At 34.5% G+C, this 25,733-nt stretch overlaps 2 protein-coding genes across 3 annotated transcripts in view; one reads left to right on the top strand and one right to left on the bottom strand.

Annotated features, from left to right (window-relative positions):
• Window positions 1–7,774, top strand: part of dcbld2 (discoidin, CUB and LCCL domain containing 2) — a 24,206-nt gene extending 16,432 nt beyond the window's left edge. Inside the window, exons 10-15 of one of the 2 annotated variants that reach the window (XM_007227729.4) lie at window positions 1,225–1,372; window positions 1,466–1,591; window positions 2,439–2,532; window positions 2,782–2,828; window positions 4,224–4,337; window positions 5,539–7,774. In XM_007227729.4, the coding sequence (XP_007227791.1) occupies window positions 1,225–1,372; window positions 1,466–1,591; window positions 2,439–2,532; window positions 2,782–2,828; window positions 4,224–4,337; window positions 5,539–5,912 (903 nt within the window). In that variant the 3' untranslated portion in view covers window positions 5,913–7,774. Of the gene's footprint in view, window positions 1–1,224; window positions 1,592–2,438; window positions 2,533–2,781; window positions 2,829–4,223; window positions 4,338–5,538 lie in introns of both variants that reach the window. The other variant, XM_049485276.1, reaches the window with a different exon arrangement.
• Window positions 7,775–11,165: 3,391 nt separating this feature from the next.
• Window positions 11,166–24,047, bottom strand: tmem30c (transmembrane protein 30C). Its single transcript, XM_022665655.2, has 7 exons — window positions 23,709–24,047; window positions 21,267–21,383; window positions 18,093–18,200; window positions 14,536–14,626; window positions 14,311–14,454; window positions 12,547–12,759; window positions 11,166–11,671 (listed from the first exon to the last, which is right to left on the bottom strand). The coding sequence occupies exons 1-7, from the start codon at window positions 23,904–23,906 to the stop codon at window positions 11,484–11,486; spliced, it is 1,059 nt and encodes a 352-aa protein (XP_022521376.2). The 5' UTR covers window positions 23,907–24,047; the 3' UTR covers window positions 11,166–11,483.
• Window positions 24,048–25,733: the final 1,686 nt, after the last annotated feature.

Raw genomic sequence — 25,733 nt, forward strand, 5'->3', positions numbered from 1 at the left:
AACTCTGTCATGGGTAGAGATGGAATTTTGAACCATTTTTCTTTTATATATATATGGGCCTAATTCAGCGAAACACTGACGAAGGAAGGTGCCTGCCTGATGACCCCTGAGAAGAGCTTGCACTGAAGTTTGTGTTAGAGTTTGGATGAAGGGGATTGGTGTGGTCCTGCTCTTGTAATAATTTGTCTCATGAGTTTTTGTAGACGTCTGAGTACTTGGCAGTTGAGGCACGGACCATGAACATAGTTCGCTATGCTTCTGGATTCTTGTCGAGCCAGTATCGGGTGGTAGTGGTTGCTGTGTTCTGCTCACGCAACTTATAATGTGATTTATTGTGTGTGATTGTGCTTAGGTAAGTGTGTTGTTGCCATAGTTAAAGGAAGTGAGCTTAGATTAAGGAGGAATTCTGTGTGTTCATAGGTTATTTTTTGGTAGGTCTGTTACTTGGCAGTTGAGGCGATGGACCATGAACATAGTGTTAGGCTGTGCTTCTGGATTCTTGTCGAGCCAGTATCAGATTGTGGTGGTTTTGCTATTGTTGTTAGTTGAGTGAGTAGTAGATCCTGGCTGAGCCCTATGCATAACCCCAGCTGTTAGGTGCAGGATTTGTCAATTTCCTGTATTATATTACATATATACTTTTAATGAACAGTATTCACAGTATAGCTGTTCTAGCAAGGGATTGGTCAGTTAACGTAAATATTTGATATTTGTTTTAAGCAAACAGATTTAATTACAAATGCATTCAGCTATTAATGTTAATCATTTTTTTTACTCATCTTACATTAGGAAACAAAAAAAGAGTTTATATATACACACTTTTGGTGTATAAATGAAAAAAGATTGATCCGTTTACATTTTATTGAACACTTTATTGAAGTATTATCTGTCTTTTAATGCCTTTTAAATGTTTTTATATGTCTGTGTTTTTTTTACACATTTTATTTGTTTTTTGTGTCTTTATGTCAAAAAGATGAACTTTCCTATGAAACACTATAGTTTTTTTTTTTTAACGATCGTAATTGAAAGTGGTGCTTGATTTCCTCTTTATCTCTTAAATATAAAAGCTTTAAATGCTGTTTAAGTTTTGGAAACAGTGTTTTTCACATTTCTTTTTGGGATTTTATGCTCTATACCCTTGCCTTGACTTTTTTTTAATATAAAATAAACAATTATGAACTTCTCTATAAGACTAATTTCTCTGATTGATGTCACCATGACCAGGTTTTCCAAGGAAACACCAACTACCTTCACGAAGTGCGCAACAACTTCATTCCACCAATAGAAGCTCGGTTTATCAGAATAAACCCCTACCAGTGGCACCAACGCATTGCTCTGAAAATGGAGCTGCTTGGCTGTCAGTTACCTGCAGGTATAGGACCAATCACACGGCTGATTTACAGTGACTGTATAAAAGGTAGATCTGTCCTACATGATGCTCTTTTTCTCTGCTTTTATTGGTTAGCAAGGCCACGAATATTCAACCCAGACCATCTTCCCCCTAAAAGAAGCACTGTACCTCCACAGCATGGCTGGACGACACACACGCCCGACGTTCGGAACACCACCGTGCCCCAGCACCCTCATAATGGTGAGATCACTGGGATGGGAGATATGGCCCAATATATATTGTGATATATATATATATCACAATATGGTATATTTATGGGTTTATATATATGTATATATATATATATATATATATATATATACATATATATAAACCCATAAATATACCATATTTATGGGTTTCGTTATGGCGTATATATATATATATGGTTATATATATATAACTATATTTTATATAGTTATATATATATATATATGGTTATATATATATATATATATATATATATATATATATATAACCATAACTATTTAATGTTTTTTCAGGTCACACCATAACGATACTCTTGCCAATATGACAAAACACTGAATTAAAATATATATATATATTTTTTTTTTAAGAATGCTCTAATGCAACAAAATGACAATTACATTTTATTATTGCATACTATAATATGATATGGCACACCCCTAACTAAGATATATAAAAAAAAAAATACAAGAATTTTATCAGACTTGTGATAGAAATCGGTGATCCAGAATGTCATTATACTAAAAATATTAATAATGTACTTCACATATCTCCATATATCCAGGATTAATGTAAAATAAATATAAAATATAACATTTATATATGTTGAATGTGATATTACTGCATATGATGCAATATGGCACACCCCTACCCTATGCTGTATAGTATAAACTGGCCTTAAGTGTCTCCAAAATGGAAAATTATTATTATTATTTTACTATTAGCTTTTCTAATTATTGTTGATTGGCTGGTGAGAGCAGGCTATTAAATGCTAAATGCATCTGTTTAATTGATCAGTTCTCTGTGTGTGTGTGTGTGTGTGTGTGTGTGTGTTCTCCAGAGGTGGCGCTGGTGGCAGTGCTGGTTCCTGTGCTGGTGGTGGTTCTCACTGCTCCAGTACTGGTTATAGTGTGTGCCTGGCTGTGGAAGAGCAGGTGAGTGATGCATGCTCCACTATTTCTTTATCATTTAAAACTGCAAAATAAATATATAAAAATAAAGAAATAAATAACTGGCATTGTGTAAAAGTCAGTATGAACCCAGATATGTTACTCATGTTGTTCAAAGTAAGAAAAATGGTCTGATTTGCCATGACTTTTGTATTATACGAAAATAATCTAATATGAAGATCCAATTAATTGGTTTCTTTTTTGATTTTTTTGATTTTCTGTTTTTTTTATAAGGAAAAGCCCTGAAGTGACCTATGACCTTCCACACTGGGACCGCACAGGTACTGTACAAATCAGTTTATCTTGAAAAGCTCTGCCACTATGGTCAGGAAATCGCTGGTCCGAATCCCGATCATGCAGCTTGCCATCAGCTGCCAGAGCCCTGAGAGAGCACAGTTGTCCTTGCTCTCTCTGGGTGGGTACAGTACAGTAGATGGCGCTCTCTCTTTCCCCTCATCACTACTAGGGTGATGTGGATCAGCAAAAGGCTGCGTCTGTGAGCTGATGTATCAGAACCGAGTCGCTGCGCTTTCCTCCGAGCGTTAGCGCTGTGATGCTACTCGGCAATGCTACAGCATCAGCAGCAGTTCAAAAAGAGGCGGAGTCTGACTTTATATGTATCAGAGGAGGCATGTGCTAGTCTTCTTCACCTTCCTGGTGTTGGGGCATCACTAGTGATAGGGGGATATACAGATACGTAGCAGCTGAATGGGTGGGGCAACAGATAAATTGGGATAAAATGGGGAAAGAAAATTAGAAATAATTTATTAAATCATTATTTATTTTTCTTTTTTAAAGAAACTGTTAAACTGTGAGGACATTTAAGTCCAGCGATGTGTGGTGGTTCTCGGCTTTTAGACTGCCAGTCCATTAATCTGAGGATACCAACCACTTCCTTATTTAATTAGCAATTTTTCTTCCATTTAGTCCATTTGCTTTTCTCTGTAACAGTATCTTTACAGCTATTCACATGCTTTCAGATCCATAGTGTGTTCCCTGAGTGAAAGGATGTTTTTTTTTTTAAGATCTTAAGTTAAAGTGGTGCTTGATTTACCATTATCTCTTAAATATAAAAGCTTTAATGCTGCTTAAGTGTTGGGAGCAAGGTTTGTGGGTCCGCTTTGACTTCCACAGTGGATGTGACTCTCATTTTGTATATTTTTTATTATTATTATTTTTTAATCACCACATCTGGGAAATTGAGTTTTAACTACTTTTATTTTGACTGTCTGCTTTATCGTGTGTATTAATTTATATTAGGGCTGCACAGTATATATTGTTGTAACATTAATTTTGCAATATATGAAATAGTCACGTTGTAGTATGTCCAACATCAAAATATTATAGTGTCAGCTTTTTTACAATATATTGTGCAAACCTATACATAACCTTATATGTATAATCTTATTAGAAAATTAAGTAAATGAAGTAGAGTACAGTGGCAGGGGACAATATGTGAACGTTTGTAAAATATAACATTTGAACTACATCTTTCTGGATTAATATTACAGAGAAAAATATATTAATTTATTTTTTAAAAGGTTACAAATTTAAAGCAGCAGCCCAGAGTCTCTTAAAAATTCTGCTCTTGTGGAAAACACTGCAGTATCTATTTAATATCACTGTGAACTCCTAATCATGACATTTTGACGTTTTTCTGATGATGTTTGTTCCAGTCTGGTGGAAGAGCATGAAGCAGCTCCTGCCCTCTAAGCTGGACGGGGAGGATTGTGTGCGCTACAGCTCCACCGCCCGAGCGGACCACCAACGACCACGGGTAGAGCCTGCAGGTACGGGTAGACATCTATAGCCTATATTACATATTCAGAAATCAGTCTGACCAGTTATTTTATCCATGATATGTAGTGAATAAATAGTGAACATTTAATTACATACAGTGAATTACTGTGTATTTGTATCTGTACTTGTTAATAACTGTAGTGTTTCAACACTGTGGTGGTGCTGGCCGGTATATCGGTTCATCTGTTGTACCAGAGTGGAAATTAAAACTGGTAGGCATTTTTCACTTACCGCTAGAGGCACCGTGTAGAACAGCACCACCAAAGAAGCAGATACAGCTCGCCAACTAACACTAGCCAGTTAGCATAACAAGCTAACGCACTGAAGTAATGGTAATTGGTGAAGAGTCAAACGCTCTGGAGAGAAATGAGAACAGCACTTTATCTGAGGAGCTCCTGCTGCTGTTCCTCACTGTATGAGTTTTTATCTGAGTAAAATAGAAAAACAACAGCAGACAAGCAATTATTCACTCAGAAAAGAGACGAATGGAACTGTGCAATCGATCCACAGCTTGAAGCAAAGTTTTTCTCGTCTCTCAGACATGCTCAGAATCGACAAAACTCTGGATACGAGGTGAAAAACTGTAGCCCTTTTGTAGCTTGAAGCAAAATATTAATACACACTGAACTGAATGTATTTGTTAACTGGAGAAAGAAGGGAATTGTGGCTGATTTTAATATTATAATGCCTCAATAATGGCTTCAATAATAGCATATCATAAATTGATATTAAACTTGTCTTATTTAAGCTTATATGAGTTTTAGAGAAATATCTCTTTGAAAACTTACATTTTGAGTATTTTTGATCTGTTTATAGTGTTTATGGAACTCATTTAAAATATTTAGTTTTGTAAAGGAAGCCATGTTGAAGTTGTTGGCGTTTCTCTTTTTTTTTCAAGGTGTGTTTTTGACTCTTGTCTATTTTTCAGCTGTTTTTCTGATAATAAAGTCAAATTTCTTTAAATATATTGTGTATTTTTCTTTTGTGTGGGACAAAGTAAACCCAATAGTAATCAAAGCCTTCATTTAAAGTATTAATGTTTTATATTATTGATACTCCTAACAGTAAAGTAATTTAAAAACCTATGTTAAAGCCCAGTCATGCTAAAAAAATAACTAATAGTAATAAAATAAAATAATAAAAAAAATACCACTCTGTATGTTTCCCATCTCTCTCTCTCTCTCTCTATAGAATACGCTCAGCCGCTGGTCAGTGGGACCATGGCCTCCCTCGGTCAGAGGTCGACTTTTAAGCCTGAGGAGGGAGCAGACCCCGAGTATGATGCACCTTTACCCCCCGAACAATACCACGCCTACGCTGAACCACTGCCCGCCTCCGGAGCGGAGTACGCCATTCCCATCACGATTGACAGAGCCAATCACGTATCAGGATCAACGCTGGCCTTCCGAGGGCGGGATTTACTATCTCAAACGGACAGCAACCAATCAGGGAGGTCCATGTATGATACACCGAAAAGCACATCAGACCAGGTTGCGCCAGCAGACGGGCAGGTTTACCAGGTGCCTCAGAATTCCCAGAACACACCATGCCAGGAAACAGACTGACCAATCAGAGCATGGTACCAGAGTCTGGGCTGAACTTTGACCCCAAGGAAGAAGACTGCCTTGCCTTCCTCACAGAAAATGCAGAGGTGTGTGTGCATGTGAGTGCATGTGTGTGTTTTTTAGATGTTTGTGCTAAATGTGGGATTTCCCTGCCGCCTCAAACAGCGTGCCATACCCCAGTCCTATCACTGAAATATAACACACAGGAATGTCTGAGAGAGAGAGAGAGACAGGTCAACAGAGTCAGGCAGGGAGACTCTACTGTACACTACTGTTTTAGGGTGCCTCTATGTGTGTGAGTCAAGTGTGTGTGTTCAAGTCTTTGTGTGTGTGTGTGTATTTGTGTATGTATGTATATGTATATGTGAACACTGATCAGCCATAACTTTAACTTTAGCCACAGACAATAGTAGAATATCATTGAAAAGTTACTTTATTTCAGTATTTTAGTTCAAAATGTGAAACTCATATATTATATAGATGTATATAATAATTTATGCATCTATGTCTTTTATTGTTGATTATTGATTATGGCTTACAGCCAATGAGAAAAGCCAAAAACAGTGTCTCAGAAAATTAGAATATTATATATAAGACCAATTGGTACTTTTGGTATGCAGTGTGGGCAGTGTGCCAAATCCTGCTGGAAAATGAAATCAAGGGAGCAGAGTCTTGAGAGTGGAGAGGAAGAGTGGAGAGACACAGTTCAAACTGCTCGAGGTCTAGTGTAAATTTTCCACCAATCAGTGATGGTTTGGATAAAGAGACATGTCTGTCATCTGCTGGTGTTGATCCACTGTGTTATATCAAGTATCTTTTATGGAAATGTGGATTTCATTTTCCAGCAGGACTTCCAGAGGCACACTTTCCACAGTGCTTACCAAACGTACCAATCAATCTTATATAATATTGTAATTTTCTAAGACACTGATTTTTTTTAGGGTTTTCATTGGCTGTAAGCTTAATAATAATCAACAATAAAGTAAATAAACGCTGTATGCGGTGCTTATCTACCAAAAGTGGTCCAAGAAAAAACAACCTGATGGCCTCTTTTCCATTGCAAGGCCAAAATGGGACCAAATTGCAAAATTTCACATATCACATTCGGTACCACTTTAAAATAAGACTACCTTTATAAAGGGTTTATAAATTGTTTACAATAAATTTATTAATGGTTACTAATTAGGTTGTAAATGCCTTAAAAATCATTAATAATCAGTTATAACACATATGTAGAAAGGGCAACAATGACCTGTTGTTTGCCTAATAGTGAACCCACAGCCTTCTATATTGTTGCCCTTTCTACGTATGTGTTATAACTGATTATTAATGATTTTAAGGCATTTACAACCTAATTAGATACCATTAATAAACTAATTGTAAACCATTTATAAACCCTTTATAAAGGTAGTCTTATTTTAAAGTGGTACCTCACATTCTCTATCGTTTTCTGTTTTTGAACATATTAGGACTCCAGGTTTTGAACCACACTGCTGAAGTAAATGTAAAGGCATTAGAATAATAGCTCTATTGATGCTCACTGTGTTCCAGTTTTACAATTACTGATTTTTTTTTCTTGGTGCCAGATACCGCAGGACATCTTCAGAGGTGTCATAAAGTCCATAACCTCAAAGGGCACATATTTAATATCATGCTGCAGGTGGTGCTGTGGTTATTGTTATGGCTGATGGGTGTAGATATAATATGAGTATATGTACATGAGTTCTGGCCTTAAACTGTGAGTCCCTAAAGATTTTCTCCAAAGCTGAGAGGAGTTCTCTCCTTAGTCTTACTCGTAAAGTCCTTTCCGGTGAGAGCGGGCAGCGGGCAAACACAAGCAGCTGCATGCCCCTCGGGTACTTCACACTGTTCCTTCAGTCTGACGTGATGAAATGATTACTGTACTTTGGTTCTCCTGTGAGTTTAGAATAACTTTTTATTTTTCTGCATTCATCAGCAGTTTCTTACATCAGAACGGGCAAATATGAATTACGGACTTAAACGAAGATCACAGTGTTCACTGTGTTTGTAATTCAGACTTATCTATATAAGTTACTACTAGTGGCTACTAGTTTTAAAGTAAACTGGCCTAATTAGTATTTAAATATTAATACAGATATGTTAAATCATCAGTGTGGCTGTGAATAAAATCAGGGGCCTGCAGCTTCAGGTAACGTCCACATTAACCAATCATAATGTGGATAAAACTTGCTGATATTCAGCAGGGCATGCTGGTTAAAACTTAAGGCTTCTGCAGGTTTTATATCCTGTATAAAAGCTGAATACAGGACTGTCTGCACTACATGTGCAGCTTCTGCTATTTCTCCCCCACCTACAATAATACAGTGTACTGTGTACCATCAGAATAGTTTGAGATGGTTTAATAATAATAAACCCAAAGCCCAACTCCAAACTCCAATTCTCCTTTTAATTCATTTTTAATTTTTAAATTAATTTTGTTCAATTCAATTTATTCATCATATTCAACAGTTTTGTAATGGTGCTGTAATGATGTGATTTACTTGGACTAGAACCAAAGTATAAAGTCTAGATGACCGGCCCAGAACATCTCCAAAAGCTTCGTTTCATATCAAATTATATTGCAGTTAGTATTTGAGATTTATTTTTTTGTTTGTTTTATATGGTAGCCCATTCCCGCCACCTAAAAAAAAAAAAAAAAAAAAAAAATATATATATATATATATATATATATATATATATATATATATATAATTTTTTTAATATATTTTTTGGTTTGTTTGTTTTTTTATTATTAATTAAACTGCTATCATATTATTTTGAGATACTAATTAATTATTTTGAGATACTATATTATTTTGAGATAGAATCTCTATTTTGATATAGTATATCATTATTTTAAGATACAATCTCTTTATTTTTAGATAGTAAGTCATTATTTTGAGATGCCATCATAATTTTTAAAGACAAACACTTGCTATCTCAAAATAAATATAGTATCTCAAAACATTGATAGTATCTCAAAAATAATGATTTGATATCTCAGAATAATGAGATAGCTAATAGATAATACATCATTTTCGGTGGCAGGAATGGGCTTCCATGGTTTTATTATCTGGTGTTATATATTACAAAATATAAATATATATATAAAAAATATAAAAAAAAATGTAATTGCCCAAACCACTAGCAGCCCACAGTCATGCTGTCCATCACTTATGGATGCACTGTTATAAATACACTGTTGCTGTGCAATGCCTCGAGAAATGTGACTCTTTCATGCTGAATTTAAACAGTTCGGAAGACGATGCAAAAATATACCAGATTGGTTTCACATCTTACTGAATAAATCAGTTTTTTGGGTTTTTTTTTTTTTTTTTTGTATTTTGGTCTCTGATGTCAAATAATAATGACCATTTTTAATCTAAACAGCCAGCAGTGTTCTGGGTTATGTTCTCATGTTAGAAACCGACTGTTGCCTTGTTTTAAACGGACTTTCAGCAGCTGAGAGAAGATCTAATCCTACAGTCGTCATGTCTCCACCTGAGCTCGGAGTGTTTTTATGGTACTATGAATTAAATATTCGGTTCAGAATATTAAAACACACACACAGAATAGCTGTCTCACTGCGTTCCTGATACAGTGGGCTTTAAGTGTGTGTGATCTGTCTTGATGTTTTACTGTGTTTTAATGTCCACAAGGGCTGACGGTTTAGATGTGGGTGTTTATTCCAAGCTGTGTATCCATGTCAGTGTTGGTAAATGTTTCTGTGCACTGTATTCATGAATGTGTATGTGTGTGTGTGTGTGTGTGTCTGTGTGTATGTGTGTGTATGCATAATTTTACAGAGTGTTTATATGTCTGCTATTCACTGTAAATGGATTTCTGAATTATGGTTGGTACTGTAGAATGACTGTATAAAGAAAAAATAGAATTTAAAATGCCAAATTGAGGTTTTAATAAAAATCTAATTACATGTGTACTCTTCTTTTTTTATTTATGGTTAAATGCCTACACACACAGTGCCATTTCAAGGAATTTATTGTATACATAAATGGTATAAAATCAATGGTATAAAACACTATAGTTCACTCAAATAAACTTAACCCTTTAAGACCCTGCATCCATTACAATGGACATCATGTATTTTCTTCATCTTTCAATGTTTTGTTGGAGATTACACTATTTAAGGGCTGTTGTCAATCAGAAAAGACAGTAAACCAGCCAATGAAGAAGTTAATAAACCAATAAAACAGTATCTTTGGCCCGCCCACTGGAAAAAAAAATATACATTGAGGAAAAGAAACAGCTAATTTTGCTAATTTAATGTGATTTAGAACACCTTTTTTTGCTGTTTAGAGATGGTTTATAAAATAAAAAGGTCAATATGAAATATAAAATATTACACACAGAAAAAGTAAAACTAATGTCAGTTAATCAGTAGCTTTTTCTCAATCTTTTAAGTGTTAAAAGAGAGTGAACAGCTGATGTATATGGATACTGCTGAACATGTTCCAGTCTGGTTGTGTTGTAATTTCCTGCACTGACCATAACGTACATTAAACAGCGTGCAGTTTGTCATTGCATTTAATTCATAACCAGTCACTGACATTTGTTACTGTGAATACCAAGCAAAGAAGAAAAAATGCTCTGTATTTATCAATGGGGCAGCCATGTTTCTGCTGCTCTCTGCTGGAGAACAGTCAGAATTACAGCAGGAGGATTTTACTGTGTGTATAAAATTCAGTGTAAGATGACTTAATGTGTGACGTGGTGCAATATACTGCTGAAAGTAGTAAATATTTGATCAAATCGTATAAAAAACATGTATTAATATTTTGTTGCATTTAGCTCAACAATAGACATATATAATTTGTATCTAGTAGATATAGAATGGGAAAATGAGAAAAGTGTGAATTTTTCTTTTGCTAAAAACAGTAAAAAAAAAAAAAAAAGGGTAGTACTCTGATGTGATAATTAGGGGTGGGTGATTCGGCACGATATTTCAGGGTATAATATCTTTATATCAGTATTATTACAATATATACAATATGATATGGCACACACCTCTGCCGGCAACTTTTCTTTCCAGCTTTGGTGACAGTGTGTGTGTGTGTGTGCATTTGCACATCTGTGTTAGCACTAGGTGCAGCTTAAAGGAGCTCACAAACATTTGGACATATAGTAAGTAAATCTGTTTTTCTGTTTTGCATTTCTAAGTTTGGAATAGACACAGTGCTGCAGCAGAACAATAATTCCAAATAACTACTGATAGAAACTATACTGATGTTATTAAACATCATTTTATGTTTATTACATTTATGAAATAGAATTAAAACAGCAGGAAATATCAAACCTGGTTAAAAAAATATATATAATGCATCCAGTTGGTTCTTTCACATTTTTTTTTAGGATAACTCTGAGAGTATGACATCATTGGCTCACTTTTCGGTTATTATATTATAAGGCTGAACCAACAATAAAATTTGTAAAATGTTTAATAAATCAGAATAAATACACAGTGCTTTACTGGTGTAGCTAGTGCATACTCGTCCATTTTTGCCTTCTCCTCTTTGGTCTTTCCTGTTTCTTCTACTCCTCCATGTTCTTTCCATCGCGGCCGACCTTCACATAGACCACAGTGAGAACTATGGCGGCTATAAAGATCAGCCCTCCGGTCACCAGGTACGCGATGGGCAGGAAATGGTTCTGCCCACCAAACCAACTTACAGTGGACAGAACTACTTCCTTCCTGCCCTGGAAATACTGAACAGGGAAATCTGGGTCAAAGGTCAAGGTTCAACCAAAGGCTATTGTCAAATCTGAATAGGTTATATTTTTATACAGATGGAAATGCAAAATTAGGCTTATTCTTTAAGACATGATTTAAAGGAGAACTTTTGTTGTAGTAAAACAAAGCGTTCAGAGATCCAGAAATGTTGTGCTTTTTGCCCAGCGCTCTTTACAACGACCATTTCAGGGCTTTTTACACCGTTTTTCAGCTCAAAGTAGCTTCACACCTCCTTGCTAGAATCCAGAGAGCCTTGATATTTAAAACGAGGCATTAATAACTCAAAAACTGCACAAGAAGCTCATTAAAAACCTTGGTTTTCGTCCTATAACTCTAGCTTCTGCTCCAAATGCTGCCATCTTTGTAATGATAATAACATAGACATATATATACATATAGACTCCGCATAGCCTGCCTCCTGGTGACGGCTGCTACGCTAAGCGGAGTCTATGTATATATAAATATATATCTATGTTATTATCAGTACAGTAATGGCGGCGCTCTGAGCTGAAGCTAGTGAGTTATGTTATGTAAACAGAGGTTTTTAATAAGCTTCTTCTGCACTTTTTAAGTGATTAATGCCTCGTTTTAAATATCAAGGCTCTCTGGATTCTAGCAAGGAGGTGTGAGCTGGATAATGGTGTAAAAAGTGATTTATCAGGGTAAATTAAGCCCCGTATCACCCAGTCTGAAGGGTGTTTGGAGAAACTGTTAAAATTTCTGGATCTCTGAACGCTGTGTGAGAACGGAGGTGCGCTATTCATCAAAGATAAGAACTTTTAATCATGTTTTACTTTAACAAAAGTCCATTTTACACCAGAGTTCTCCTTTAAGTTTTTTTTATACTGTTTGTATAAAGGATACTATAGCTGATGTTGACGCTGTAGTTTCCAGCAGGCAGCCCTTCTGAGAAGGGGGTTTCAGCACGGATCAGAATACCATAGAGCTTCTTAAAGTTGGGGAAGGCTGCCTCTCTCATCCACACGATCAGATCATCATTAATAAAGCCGTTATTACTGGGGTCAGCTGGGTCCAGCTCGTACACCGGCTGCTGCCAGAACAACGGCTGTGCTGTACCTGAGATCAGAAACATGGGTTTATATGAAAAACACCACAACTGTCAGACATTTTTACACTAAATATTAATGTATTAATTTATTATTTGTAGTTTAATTTGATATTCAAATCCCAGTACCATACAAAAGTTAGGACAAAACTTAAATTATATATATTTTATTTTCCGACATTGAATATTATAGATATTAAAGTCTTCCAAACTATGAAGAAAAACATATGAAGTCAGTTTTATGAGGTAGAGTCACCTGGAATTCAGGCTTTCAGTTAACAGCTGTGCTGAACTCATCAAGAGTTAATTACTTGAATTGAGTTACGACAAAGGCCATCAATCAATTGACCTTTATTTTTAACTCGGGAGTACATTGAGGGTGCAGCCGAGCATTTACAGTTAAAAAGGGATAGAAAACCTTTAGATAAGAAATTATAAATAATAAGAAAATAATAAAAAAAGAAATATTAATTTTAAATAAACATTTAATAAAGATTAATAAAATTTATACAGTATATTAAAAAATCTATACAATTAAAAAATCCATAAAAAATGTACACATAAAAAATAAAGAATATATGAAATATAAAATAGAGAAAAAGATAATAATAGTAAAAGTAAAATAAAATAATAAAAATAATAAGATATGGTAAAATGAAAAATAATGAGCTAAGAACATAAAAAAATATTAAAACATAAGAATAAAAAATATATAAATCAATAAATAAAGCAATAAAAAATTTAATAATAAGAGAAAATATAAACTCATTTAAAACAGTCACAATCTTTCTGATAGTGACTAAAATCGCTGGTGCACTGTAGTAAAAACGTTATGATGAAACTGGCTCTCATCAGGACCTTTTAATGTTCCTTTCCTGGGGTGTTCCTGATGAGTGCCAGTTTCATCACAACATTTTTGATTGTCTTTTGTGACTGCACTTTTTTTTTTACTTTACTTTACTTGTCTGAGTAGTTCTTTCCATAATATGGATTACAACATTACAATTATTGCAAATACAACTGCAATATTTCAACACAGAGATATTTTCTCATACTCCTACACTCTAAAAAACAGAGGTACGATATGAGTACTTTTTTGTACTCGAAGGTACATTCTTTATAATTGTACCCTCAAAGGTACAATATTGGTCTTTACAGGGTCAGATTTGTTCCCTCTGAAGTACAATGTCTTTCCTGACAGCAATAAGTACAAATTTGTACCATTTAACCTGCAGCCAAAAGGTACATTCAGTATTCTGCATCACTGCACTAATAAACTATATATATTTAAATTGCACATTTTTTATTTGAAAGCCAGACAATTTTGGATCATCAAGTTTTTGAGCTATATTTAGTTGATGACAATGTTTATAATCTTTATAATCTATACTGGCACAAAAACCATGGGTACAAAAAAGGACTTTCACTGAAAGGTACTTTTTTGAACCTTAATATAAGGTACAGCCCCAGAGACAAGCTTTGTACTCTTTTAAGTACAAATCTGTACTTATATTTCTTAGAGTGTAGTGTATATTGTATATTGTGTAATTGTATGAACACACCTTGGAAGGCTAGCTGGAGTGTTGTGTTTGTTGGGGGGTTACGAAACTTGACGTTTTTATCAGTGTACCAGGTGATTCCTCTCCTGTACAGCGGAACAGGAACTTCAGCACCATCAGGGGGATGATACGTCAGCGTGAACGAATCTGAACACAAATTAAACAACGTTTTAAATAAGTCTATGTTCAACGTATTCTCTTTGTAGGTTACCAACAAATGCGTCTCACCATTAAACATGCTGTTAGCTATAGCACCACACGGAGCTATAGGTTCTCCATGCTCATCATGAGCGAACGGCTCACAGTAGGAACTGGGCGACTGCAGGAGACGAGAAAAATGCAGTCAGTTTAATGGAGGGATTATAATAATAACTAAAGCAAAGACGTGTTCAGAGTTCTGCACTTCTGCACTACGGCTATATGGATAATGTATTTAATTAATGGATGATAAGCCTCGATGTAAACTGCATCCCTGGGTGATTCTCATGAAGCTGCAGGGAACATGTCCATGACAATTTTTTTAAAATCAATACTTAATTCATAAAAACTCTGATATTGTGTGTAAAGTGAATAGGGAGTACTGTATGGATCAATTGTTTTCATCATCATATAAAATTATTTTTATATAAATTAAATCAAAAATATATATGGAAATTCTCATTACCGTTATGTGTCCGTATCCCTTCTTTCTAATTTTAAGTTAAACCATATTAAAAGTACTAAGCATATCGAATCAATAAAATAGGGTAAAGTCATTTAAAATATCTATATTTATACATGCTATAAACATTTTTTGTGTTGAACAAAAAAATGTACTTGATTTTAAACAAAATATCTGTGTCCGAACAATTTTTTTCTCATTACCGTTTCATGATTTTACCCCCCTATAAAAATTACACTGTGCCTTTAAATTGATCAGCTATCCCATGATGCATCACTTCAGAGACAAGCTTCAAAATGGAGATAAGGTCAGTTGGTCACTCTTCTCTCCCTTTGAGAAATCTGTGTTAATATTGCTAAAACTGTCCTCAGTTACACTGTCTATTATCATTACCGTTACGGTTTAATACTCATTACTTTAAAAAATATAAAAATAAACTAACTGTAATAAGAACCATTGAGCTGGTAATGAGATTCTTATGTAAGACTGCTAAAAGAGTCATTTAACAGAGTTTATTTGATCATTTATGGTAATTCATTATATATATATATATATATATATATATATATATATATATATATATATATATATATATATATATATATCATTTTTGGTAATTATAAATATATATATAGATGATGGTTGTAATTATAATTATTTTCGTGTGATTTTTACTTTCTGATGGAAAAAGTAGCTTACATGCAGGTGGATTTTCCACTATTTATGTAGTACATGACAGTCTACTATTTACTATATAAAAAAAAAAAAATAAGTATTTGATCCCTCTTGCCAAACACACTCAATACTTAGTGGCAAAGCCTTTGTTTGCAAGCACAGCGGTGAGACGTGAGACCACAAGTTTAGCACACACACCAGGGGGAATTTTGGCCCACTCTTCTTTGCAGATCCTCTCTAAATCATGAAGGTTGGTGGGCTGTCGCTTGGCAACTCTGACCTTCAGCTCCCTCCATAGATTTTAAACAGCTTACATGGTTAATATTTGCCCTTTACCTTTCTTATGTTACATTTCTTTCAAAAAGTGCTACTCTTTTTTATTAGTTTTTTAATAAAATGTAAAAGAAAATGAATTAAACTCAAGATATGAGAAGAAAATTTGTTTAGTTTCAAATTTACAAATGTAAATGTGTGTACAGTGTGTGTTTATCAAAAATGTGTTTTTATGTATGTTTTTCACAAAAAAATGAGCCAATGTGCCAATGAGTTTGAGTTAGAAAAAATATATTTTTTCAGTTTCATTTGATGAAAAATGAAAACGGGTCCCACAGACCCGAACACCACACAAGGGTTAACTAAGTTTCATTACCGTTACATTTATTCTCATTAGCGTTTAATTGTGTTCTCATTACCGTTATGGATCTAAAATGTTAATTTTTTTTTTAATGTTTCACATCTTATCATAACTTTCCTTCATTTTATTATAGTATATCCCTCACCTGTTGTCCACATGAGTTTTGATCAAACATATTCTAAAATAATTTCCATTAATTAAAAAATTTACAAATATTTTACAAATGTTGTATCGGTAATGAGAGTTGCTTAACTATAAATAAATAAATAAAAAAGATCAAAGTAATTGTCAAGGACTGTGCTGTTAAGTTGATGGAATTTGTTGTGGAAATATGAAATTAATCATCAAAAAAAGTTTTGAACCGTTGATCTAGCTTCGTCATTTACTGTAACGGTAATGAGAATTATTCTGGATCATATCAGATTCAAATGATAATAAAATTCTATTTAAAAAAAATATATGAAAAAATAATCAATATAGTAAAATACACATTCTATTTTAGCTTCTCAACTTGAAAAAATGCTGCAATGTGGTGAAAAACTTTTTTATGTTAATGTGAAGGTCTTCGTGAGAATCACCCCCCTAAATCATCAAACAGGCTTCAGACTGTGTGAAGCTGATAAGTTTGATGAAACGGGCTCATGTGTTTAATTACAGATTACTTAATTACAGATCAAACACTTCTGTATACAAACACAACAATCACATGTTCTCATGAAACAAATCTCCTGTTTAATCCACTCTCTTAAACATACAGGGCCCTATTTTAGAAATCTTTAGGTGAGCCGTCAACCACGCATAATTTTTAAGGGCATGTTAGTGTGTCATTGCTATCGTAACAACGGGAAAAGTACATCTTGCGTGGCTCGAAACATGCATTGGGCACACGCCAAGTTGTCCCACCCCAGCTAAAAGAAAAATTCTGATTGGTTATGTCTTTGAATTCTACTCTCTGTTGCCCCACCCCCAGATGAAACAGAGACTCTGATTGGTTCTGCCTCTGAGTTTGGCTCAGTTGCCTCAACAAAAGCTAAAACAGACATTCTGATTGGTTACTTTTGTGTCAATCAATCAACCGATCAACCTTTATTTTCACTCGGGAAACCTTTGAGGGTGACCCTCATTTACAATGTTGCCGAGCATTTACAGCATCAAAGGGATTGAAAACATTTAATAAGAAATAATAAATAAAAAAATACTAATTTTATATATATGAATAAAATATATATGTAAAATAGAAAATTCTAAAAAACGTAAAACAAACAAACAAACAAAAAAATGACATAAAATGTAAAGAATTTATAGAGATATAGAGATTCTATTATATAAAGATTCTGATTGGTTGTGCATCTGAGTTTTAAATTTATTTATTTATTTTGTATCCTTATCACATAATACTGTATCATGCTCTCCTTTTCTACTCAACTTTGGTCACGTTGATTTAAACAGTATTAATCATATTGTAGTATGAGCTTGGTTTGGTTTGGTTTGTACTGTTATCTATTATCTTGAGGACACAATTATTAAATATACAAACTTTGGACACCAAATATATTCAAGGTACATGAAACCAGATAAATTTCTCTATTTTTCTAGTGTCAAACAATAGCGTGGAAATATTTAAAAATAACAGATGAACAGATGCTGAGAAGACGACAAGAATAATGAGCTGGACTGCAGTGGAAACAGAACAGGAATAATAAGGGAAAATCTCCCAATTCCAGCGTATTTTCTGACAGCGAGAGAAAAATGCAGAGAGACAGGTAAAGCCAGCAGGAGAGAGAGACAGTGGGAGAGTGAAAGAGACAGAGCTACCTTCAGGCTCTTCTTCCTCCCAACCAGCTGGTCTTCATCACGGGAGTCCATGTACCTGCGCAGGTTCTGGTGGAAATTTACCAGTCCATAGTAGAAGAACACATCCCCCTGAGATACAAACCAGCAGATATTATTATTCCTTCTGTCTGACAGCTCTTCAGCTCAACCACAAGATACAATATATGTGAGTATCAGAAACAAAAACACATAAGAACTTATTAAAACCAGTCCCCTCACTTCTCTACAAACAAATGATCAAATAATACACAGACCAAACAGAAGAATCAAGGTTTGGTATTTAAAGATTGCTATAAGACCAACCCAATGCATAAGCAATTGAATCTTTACTGATACAAAATATCCATGGAGTTGTGGATGTAATCTACATGTAGAATCTAAGATAATAAAAAATACTATATTATTTGTCTAGCCTCCTGAAAAAAAACAGCATGGTTGACCAGCTAAGAAATTGACCTGCATTAAAAAAAAAATGTTTTTTAAGTAAGTTTAATAGTTTAGATGGTCTACAAGCATAATATATCTGACTAAACCAGTACTAAACTAATTCTGACCATGCTGCTAGACCAAGCTGGTTGATCAGCAAAACCAAAAATCAAATGCAATCTACATTATTCTGATCAAGAGCTAGTTAACCATTTATTTTTCCTACAAAACACTAGATATGAAAACCATTACTTTGTAATCATCCACTTGGCATTCTAGTAATGTTTAAATTACATTACATTTACGGCATTTAGCCGACACTCTTATCCAGAGTGACTTACAAGGTTATTTCTATTACAGAGTTTGGCTAATGTAGTGTAGTTAGGAGTCTTGCCCAAGGACTCTTATTGATGTAGCGCAGAATTCAGTCACCTAGACCAGGAATTGAACCCCAGTTTCGCATTTGATGTGGTAATTAGCTCAATAGCAGTAGTGCTTGTCTGTAATCTGATCAAGATCTCACAAAACTTGGGTAATCAGATATAACAGGAGAATTTAGAGATTACCTGACTCAGACTAATTAGATTTTTGCTTTGCAACCAGCCAATAGACTCACAGAAGAGCATTATGGAAAATCCAAAAGCTATGCTAAGCTACGTAAACAAAACTGTAATTCTAAAATATATATATAGTTTAAGGTCAAACAAGCGCTGGATGTTAATCTACACAGATTTCTGTCCTGAAAACTAGTAAAGTAAAGATTTCCAGGTTTACACTAAGGCTGGGTGCAGCAGCATTAGCATTAGGATTAGCAGTTAAATGCTATCGCTAGCTGCCCGACAGCACTACACGGTGAAAGAGCTAGCGCTTAGTGCAGTTAACGGATAATGTTAATGCTGCTGCAGCAGTGGTAGCCGGGGTTAGCAGCAGACTACAGGCAGAAAAATAGGATTTAGCTTTAGGTTAAATTTTAGCTCAAAGTTTTGGAGTAAACTGGTTACATGGCTACCTAACTAATCAAATCAATGCATTAATCTGATTATTAATGCACTCAGTTGATCTGACATACTACATCATTGCTTGATAAAATACGCAGTGAGTAAACATTATCAACACAATAGTTAAAATCGATAGTAGTGAAGTTTTTCCATTGCATTAATCACTGTGGTTTTGACTGATTCGCATGCAGCAGCATGCACACTGCCACACACTATAGACAGAGTTATTTTAGACAGTGTGCAGCAAACTGCCAAATATAAAGATGAGAACACAGACATTCAGAGGATATTCATTTAAAGGAGAAATCACACGCTTCCTATTTCCTGCCCTGTGAACTCAATAAGGAGCGCGAGCAGAACACTGACAGCCCATCTGCCCGGAGACGAGAGCAGGTCCACACAGGTGTGCTGCTTCTGTCAAACCTGAAGAATTGTTCTGTCAAGACTAAAGAATGTGCTTCAGACTGGAGCAGATTTTCATGAGAAAAATCCACCCGTTTTCCAGGTGTGTTTTCTGTTCCCACTGTATCCAGTCATTTCCTCTGACAAGACGTCTCTACAGTCAGCCATAGAAACATATTGGATTTTTGAGGGATGGTGGTTGAGTGTATATTGTATTGTAGGTATAAATAAAGCAGAAAATCTTTTATACGCTGCTTTTTAAAAAAGGCAAGAAAGAAGCTCTGGGCTTTTCAAAAAATGAACCACCCAGTCAGAAAAGCCAGAGAAGTCTCAGTACGGGTGGATATGGTTAAAGCAAAACATTTACTTTTGAGTTTTATTTGATTGCAAGCCAGATGAACTCGAGATATTTCATATATTTATTTTATTTACACTCATTACTGCAGAACATCCCCCCAAAAAATGAGACAGGGGCAATTTAGGGCTTGTAATGAGGTTAAAAATATATATAAATAAATGATGATTTTATTTTAAACAGGTGATGTCAACAGGAGACTGAAATCTATACAAAAACATCAAAATCTTGTTGGATAAAATTATTGAAATATTTAAAAACTTCATTTCTCAAAGTAATATTGGAAGAGATCTGAATTTTTTGCATTGTCTCCCACTATAGTGTATATTATTAAACTTTATTAAAGTTTCAGTGCATAGAGGGCAAAGGCATGTATATAAGCCAGGGTCTGTCATGGTATAGAGAACTGTCAGTGCAATTATGGGATGGCAGTATAACAGTATTTTTCAAAAAATGCCAAACCATTCTCACAAAGTGTTGTGAGAAGGAATTGCTACATTATAAACTTTATTTAGAACGTGTTGCAGGTTCGAAATGAAATGATGTTAACCACTTCTTAACCACTAACCAAAATAACGCAAAGTCGAGTAGCATCACAGTGCTAACGCTCGGAGGAAAGCGCAGCGACTGGGTTCTGATACATCAACTCACAGACGCAGCCTTGTGCTGATCCACATCACCCTAGGAGTGATGAGGGGAAAGAGAGAGCGCCATCTACTGTACTGTACCCACCCAGAGAGAGCAAGGCCAATTGTGCTCTCTCAGGGCTCCGGCAGCTGATGGCAAGCTGCATGAACCGGACACCTAGGAAATTGGAAACCGAAGGAGAAGATTTTAAAGGCTCTTTACTTTATCAAAGGATCTCTTTCTTTAAACGCATTACACGAAATTGCTTGGTATCTTATCTCTTTAGCCATAACTCTCAACACACACACACACACACACACACACACACACACACATACACACACATACCGGGAAAGTCTTTGGGATATTAAAGTTGACGACACAGTCACAGCTGTTCCTGGCCTGGATGGGATCCTTCCGTAATTCAAAGCATCTAATGCAGGTTCCCTCCTCTGTGTAATCAACCTAATATATACAGAACAACACATAATATCATAAATAATGTTATATACTCTATTTAGACAGCATTTAGACAGCATGAACCTCAACAGAACAGGACACACCTTAAATTCAGTGGCTTTTAATTATTTAAAACATTTTCTGCATTGTAGATTAATACTAAAGTCATCCAAACTATGAGAAAAAACACATATTTAAATATTTAGCAGACAAAAAAAAGTGTTAAACAAACCAAAATATGTAGCATCTTTTGCTTAGGTGATCAGTTTTGCACATCTCTGCTGGATTTTCTCAGTCAGCTTTATGAGGTTGAGTCACCTGGAATTCAGGCTTTCAGTTAACAGCTGTGCTGAACTCATCAAGAGTTAATTACTTGAATTTCTTGTCTCTTAATAAAGTGTTTAAGAGCATCAGTTAAAGTAAAGTAGTGAAGAGGTAGAGTTACAGGTATACAGTGAATAGTGAATATTTGAGTAATGTTCGAATCCAGATTATGAGAAGCAACAACTACTCAACTAAATAAAGAAAAAACAAATACTTTAAGAAGGTCAGTCAATTCCAAAAAATACAAAAAGTCCAAGAAGTTAAAAGTATCAGATCATCAAAAACGTTATGATGAAACTGGCTCTCATCAGGAAAGGAAGAGCAAGAATTTCCTCTGTTGTACCGGATGAGTTCATCAGAGTTACCAGCCTCAGAAACTGCAAGGAGCACCTAAATGCTATTATTTTGTTTTGTTTAACACTTTTAAACTAGCAATAATAATAATAATTGCACCATTCTAAGAATAAATACAAGGCCAATTGTGAATGTAAAAAAATAAAAAATAATAAAAAAATAAAAAAACAAAGTATACAAGTATAATTGGATAAATATGTGGTCATTAAAATAAAAGTCTTCACTCTAACTTGGCTAAGAAAAGAAGGTCAGAAAGTCTTCTTCATTTTATTAGAACACTGCTCTGGACAAAGACAGATTAAAAAGGCTTTTCACTTTGAGAACAATGCCATAGAATTTCATTTTGGTACTTTTTGACCTTCTATTCATAAATCACCTTTATTCCACACTCAACAGCTGCTTTAGAGGAGCTCTTTCTACTCTCACACATTTCGAGAGTCTTCTAGAGTGACCGTACACTGATTATTCATAACATTCATCATAAAGGAGCAATAGCAACAGGACCAATTGGTCTTATATAATATTCTAATTTTCTGAGACCCTGATTTTTGGGTTTTCATTGGCTGTAAGCTTCATAATCATCAACAATAAAAGAAATAAAATAGATGTCAATTAGGGTTCTGACCACTGTAGAACATTAAAGAATTATTATAGTAGTAGAATGTGTCTTACAGTATTTGATAATTGAAGCTGAGAAAATTGACATTAAGAAGCAAGAAACAAAAAAAAAAAGTTTTTTTGTTAAGGGTGATACAAAGTAATACAATAAAGTTTGTTGCATTTCACTTTGTGATACAGGAAATTGACATCCCTTGTAATAAGTTGTGTATTTAAATATAATAATAGTTGACTTGATTAAAATATACTTTTTCTACTCATGCATGCATTATTATCTGCTTAATCTGTATTTCAGTATATTTTGAAAAAGTATACTTTATTGGTTTGTGCTAATTTTGAAATTATTTCAGAGACCAGTTTCAGTTGGTCAAAAAAGACGCAGAGCTTTTAGAACTCAACTCATATTGCAAATAAAACAAATTCACATATTTATAAAGTTTTAAGAGTTTAGAATATTATCAGTATTTGGTGGAATAACCCTGGTGGTTTTTAATCACGGTTTTCATGCATCTTGGCATCATGTTCTCCTCCACCAGTCTTACACACTGCTTTTGGATAACTTTATGCTGCTTTACTCCTGGTGCAAAAAATCAAGCAGTTCAATCTTCTTAATGATTATATTTTAGAGTTTTTTTTTTTTTTGGTACAATCAAAGAAGCTCATCATTTTTAAGTGGTCTCTTATTTTTTCCCAGAGCTGTATACATATTAACACAACATTTAATGAAAAGCATATTGCTTAAAAATACATTTTATGGAAATACACAGAATGTATGTTAAATTGAAAATGTACTTTTAGTATTCTTTACCTATTTTGACAGACTTTAAATGTCAAAGTCTCTTAAGTATACTTCCTTTTCACAAGGAAAGAAATGTATGGTTTTATTATTAAGGATGACACAAAGTAGTGCAATAAAGTTTGATGCATTTCACTTTCTGATACAGGTATAAAAAGATAATATTGCAGTTTTTGAATATATTTTATGATGAATTGACAAAACAAGCCCACGGAGCAATAGTTTTAACAGTGTCTCACCTTCAGCTCGTGTGTGTTCTCCACAGTGATGAAGAGCCAGACTCCGAGCAGCACACACACCACAGCCAGGAGGTAGAACACAGGCAGCACAGTGTACGGAGTGAGAGACGGAGACCAGGCCGGGAGCCTCTGCTGCTTAAACGCAGAGTTATCAGGCCTCCGAGCAAAGGGCCCGGTACCTACCTGCACCTTACCCATCACCCCTCACACACACCTTACACACACCTCACACACACAAATTAATACTGATTAATACTCGATTAATACAGAAATAAAGAAATAACTCAACAGCTTCTCCTGTATTCTGGTTCTGCTACTTCCTCTAACCGAGTGTGTGTGTTTGTGAACTTTGTAACCAGATTCTGTTAATTATTAACCCAAAACACACCCAGCTTCATTTTTATACAGTACAAGCAGGTACGGTACAGTAACGGTTAAAAGTTTGGACACATTGAGAAAAAAAAAAAAAAAAAAGAACACTATTGGTCTTCCCTTCCTGGGGTGGTCCTGATGAGTCCCAGTTTCATCATTATTGACTGGACACTAAAATTTAAAAGATAAATTATGGTATATCAGAATTTTTGCAAAGAAAAATGCCATTGAAGGGCACTGCATGGAAAAGTCATTCTTTTTTTTTTTTTTTTTTTTACATTTTGTGCAATAATTTTGTAATGCAAAAATGAAAACAAGCATCAATAAAATAAGTGTTAAATGTGTGTGTGTGTTACATCTGGTTTGTCTGGTATACTAAATTTTACCCTGTGTGACAGAGGAAACACTCTTGGTCTTCTTTTTTCTGGGGCGGTCCTGATTAGGACCAGTTTCATCATTACTGAATGGCCACTAAAATTTGACCGATAAATATGGTTTATCTGAATCTGAAGGGCACTGCATGGAAGAGTCATTAATCTTTTTTTCGCAATGAAAAAATGAAAGAAAAAAAAGCATTAATAAAATAAATGTAAAGTGTGTGTGTGTTACATATGGTTTGTGTAGTATATCAAATTATCCTGTGTGACAGAAGTAACAGAGGTAAGTTTTCCTTTCCTGGGGTGGTCCTGATGAGTGCCAGTTTCATCATCATAACGTTTTTGATTGTCATTGGTAAACAGAGCATGGATTCACTAGTTTCAGACTCTAATTGAAATAAAGTTTAGCTTCTTGGCCTAATAAAAATGAACTGCCCGATCATCAGGTTTGGAAATTTTTAATTTTATTTGCAATATCTGTATGTGGAACAAATATTAAATGTGAACTTAACTACCCAATTAAAAACCCATAGTCTTTTCGTAACATATTTAAATATATAAAAACGTTAAATTTCATATGTGGGTAGTAAAACAAATAAAATAGAAGAAATATGTTAAAATTATAGGTTGCACAATTTAATAATTTGAAACAATTGTAACAATTTGCTTAAATAATGAGGTGAACTCACAATGGAAAGATCTAGAAGAGTTCTTTTCAGAGGTCTTCCCAAAAAAGGTACACATTAGAACCAAACTGCACCTCTTAAGTAATTAGGGAAAAAACTCAATTATTTGGTTTAAGATCACGTTTATATATATTTTGAGTTAAATTTTGCTGAATATATTTAGTTGTGTTATATTAACTCTGTGAAACAGGTTCAGTTATGCTGTTTAAATATCATACAGTGATAAATTGTGTATAAATGATGTGATATCTGGGTTTTAATCTTCTTCAGTAAAACTCACACCTTTTCTATTGGCTCCCGGCACCACCTATTTGCATACTGGGTGTTTTATCACCCCCACACTCACCATCTGTGTTGTTGCTCCCCCAGGGCTAGCTGTTCACCTGGCCTCGGTTTAGGAGGCTAAATGGGGAAGATTTCACTTTCCCTACTGATGGAAGTGGATTTATATTATTATATCACTTATTATTACACATCTAGAAAAATTACTACCAAGACAATAGACCTCTAAAACATTTGCAGTACTCTTTTAAAATATAACATTGTATTTTTTTAATGATTCAGTATTATGTATGTATGTATGTATTTGT

This window comes from Astyanax mexicanus, chromosome 11 (assembly GCF_023375975.1).
Source record: "Astyanax mexicanus isolate ESR-SI-001 chromosome 11, AstMex3_surface, whole genome shotgun sequence".
NCBI lineage: Eukaryota > Metazoa > Chordata > Actinopteri > Characiformes > Acestrorhamphidae > Astyanax > Astyanax mexicanus.

Bases quoted from the DNA above. Each gene is read 5' to 3' on its own strand.
- tmem30c (XM_022665655.2), bottom strand. From the start codon at position 23,906: ATGGGTAAGGTGCAGGTAGGTACCGGGCCCTTTGCTCGGAGGCCTGAT. The intron at 14,627-18,092 runs GTAGCTCTGTCT...CGTCTCCTGCAG, and splicing joins GGAGGAAGAAGAGCCTGAAG to TCGCCCAGTTCCTACTGTGA. The intron at 11,672-12,546 runs GTATCCTTTATA...CCTTTGACCCAG, and splicing joins CAGCGTCAACATCAGCTATA to ATTTCCCTGTTCAGTATTTC.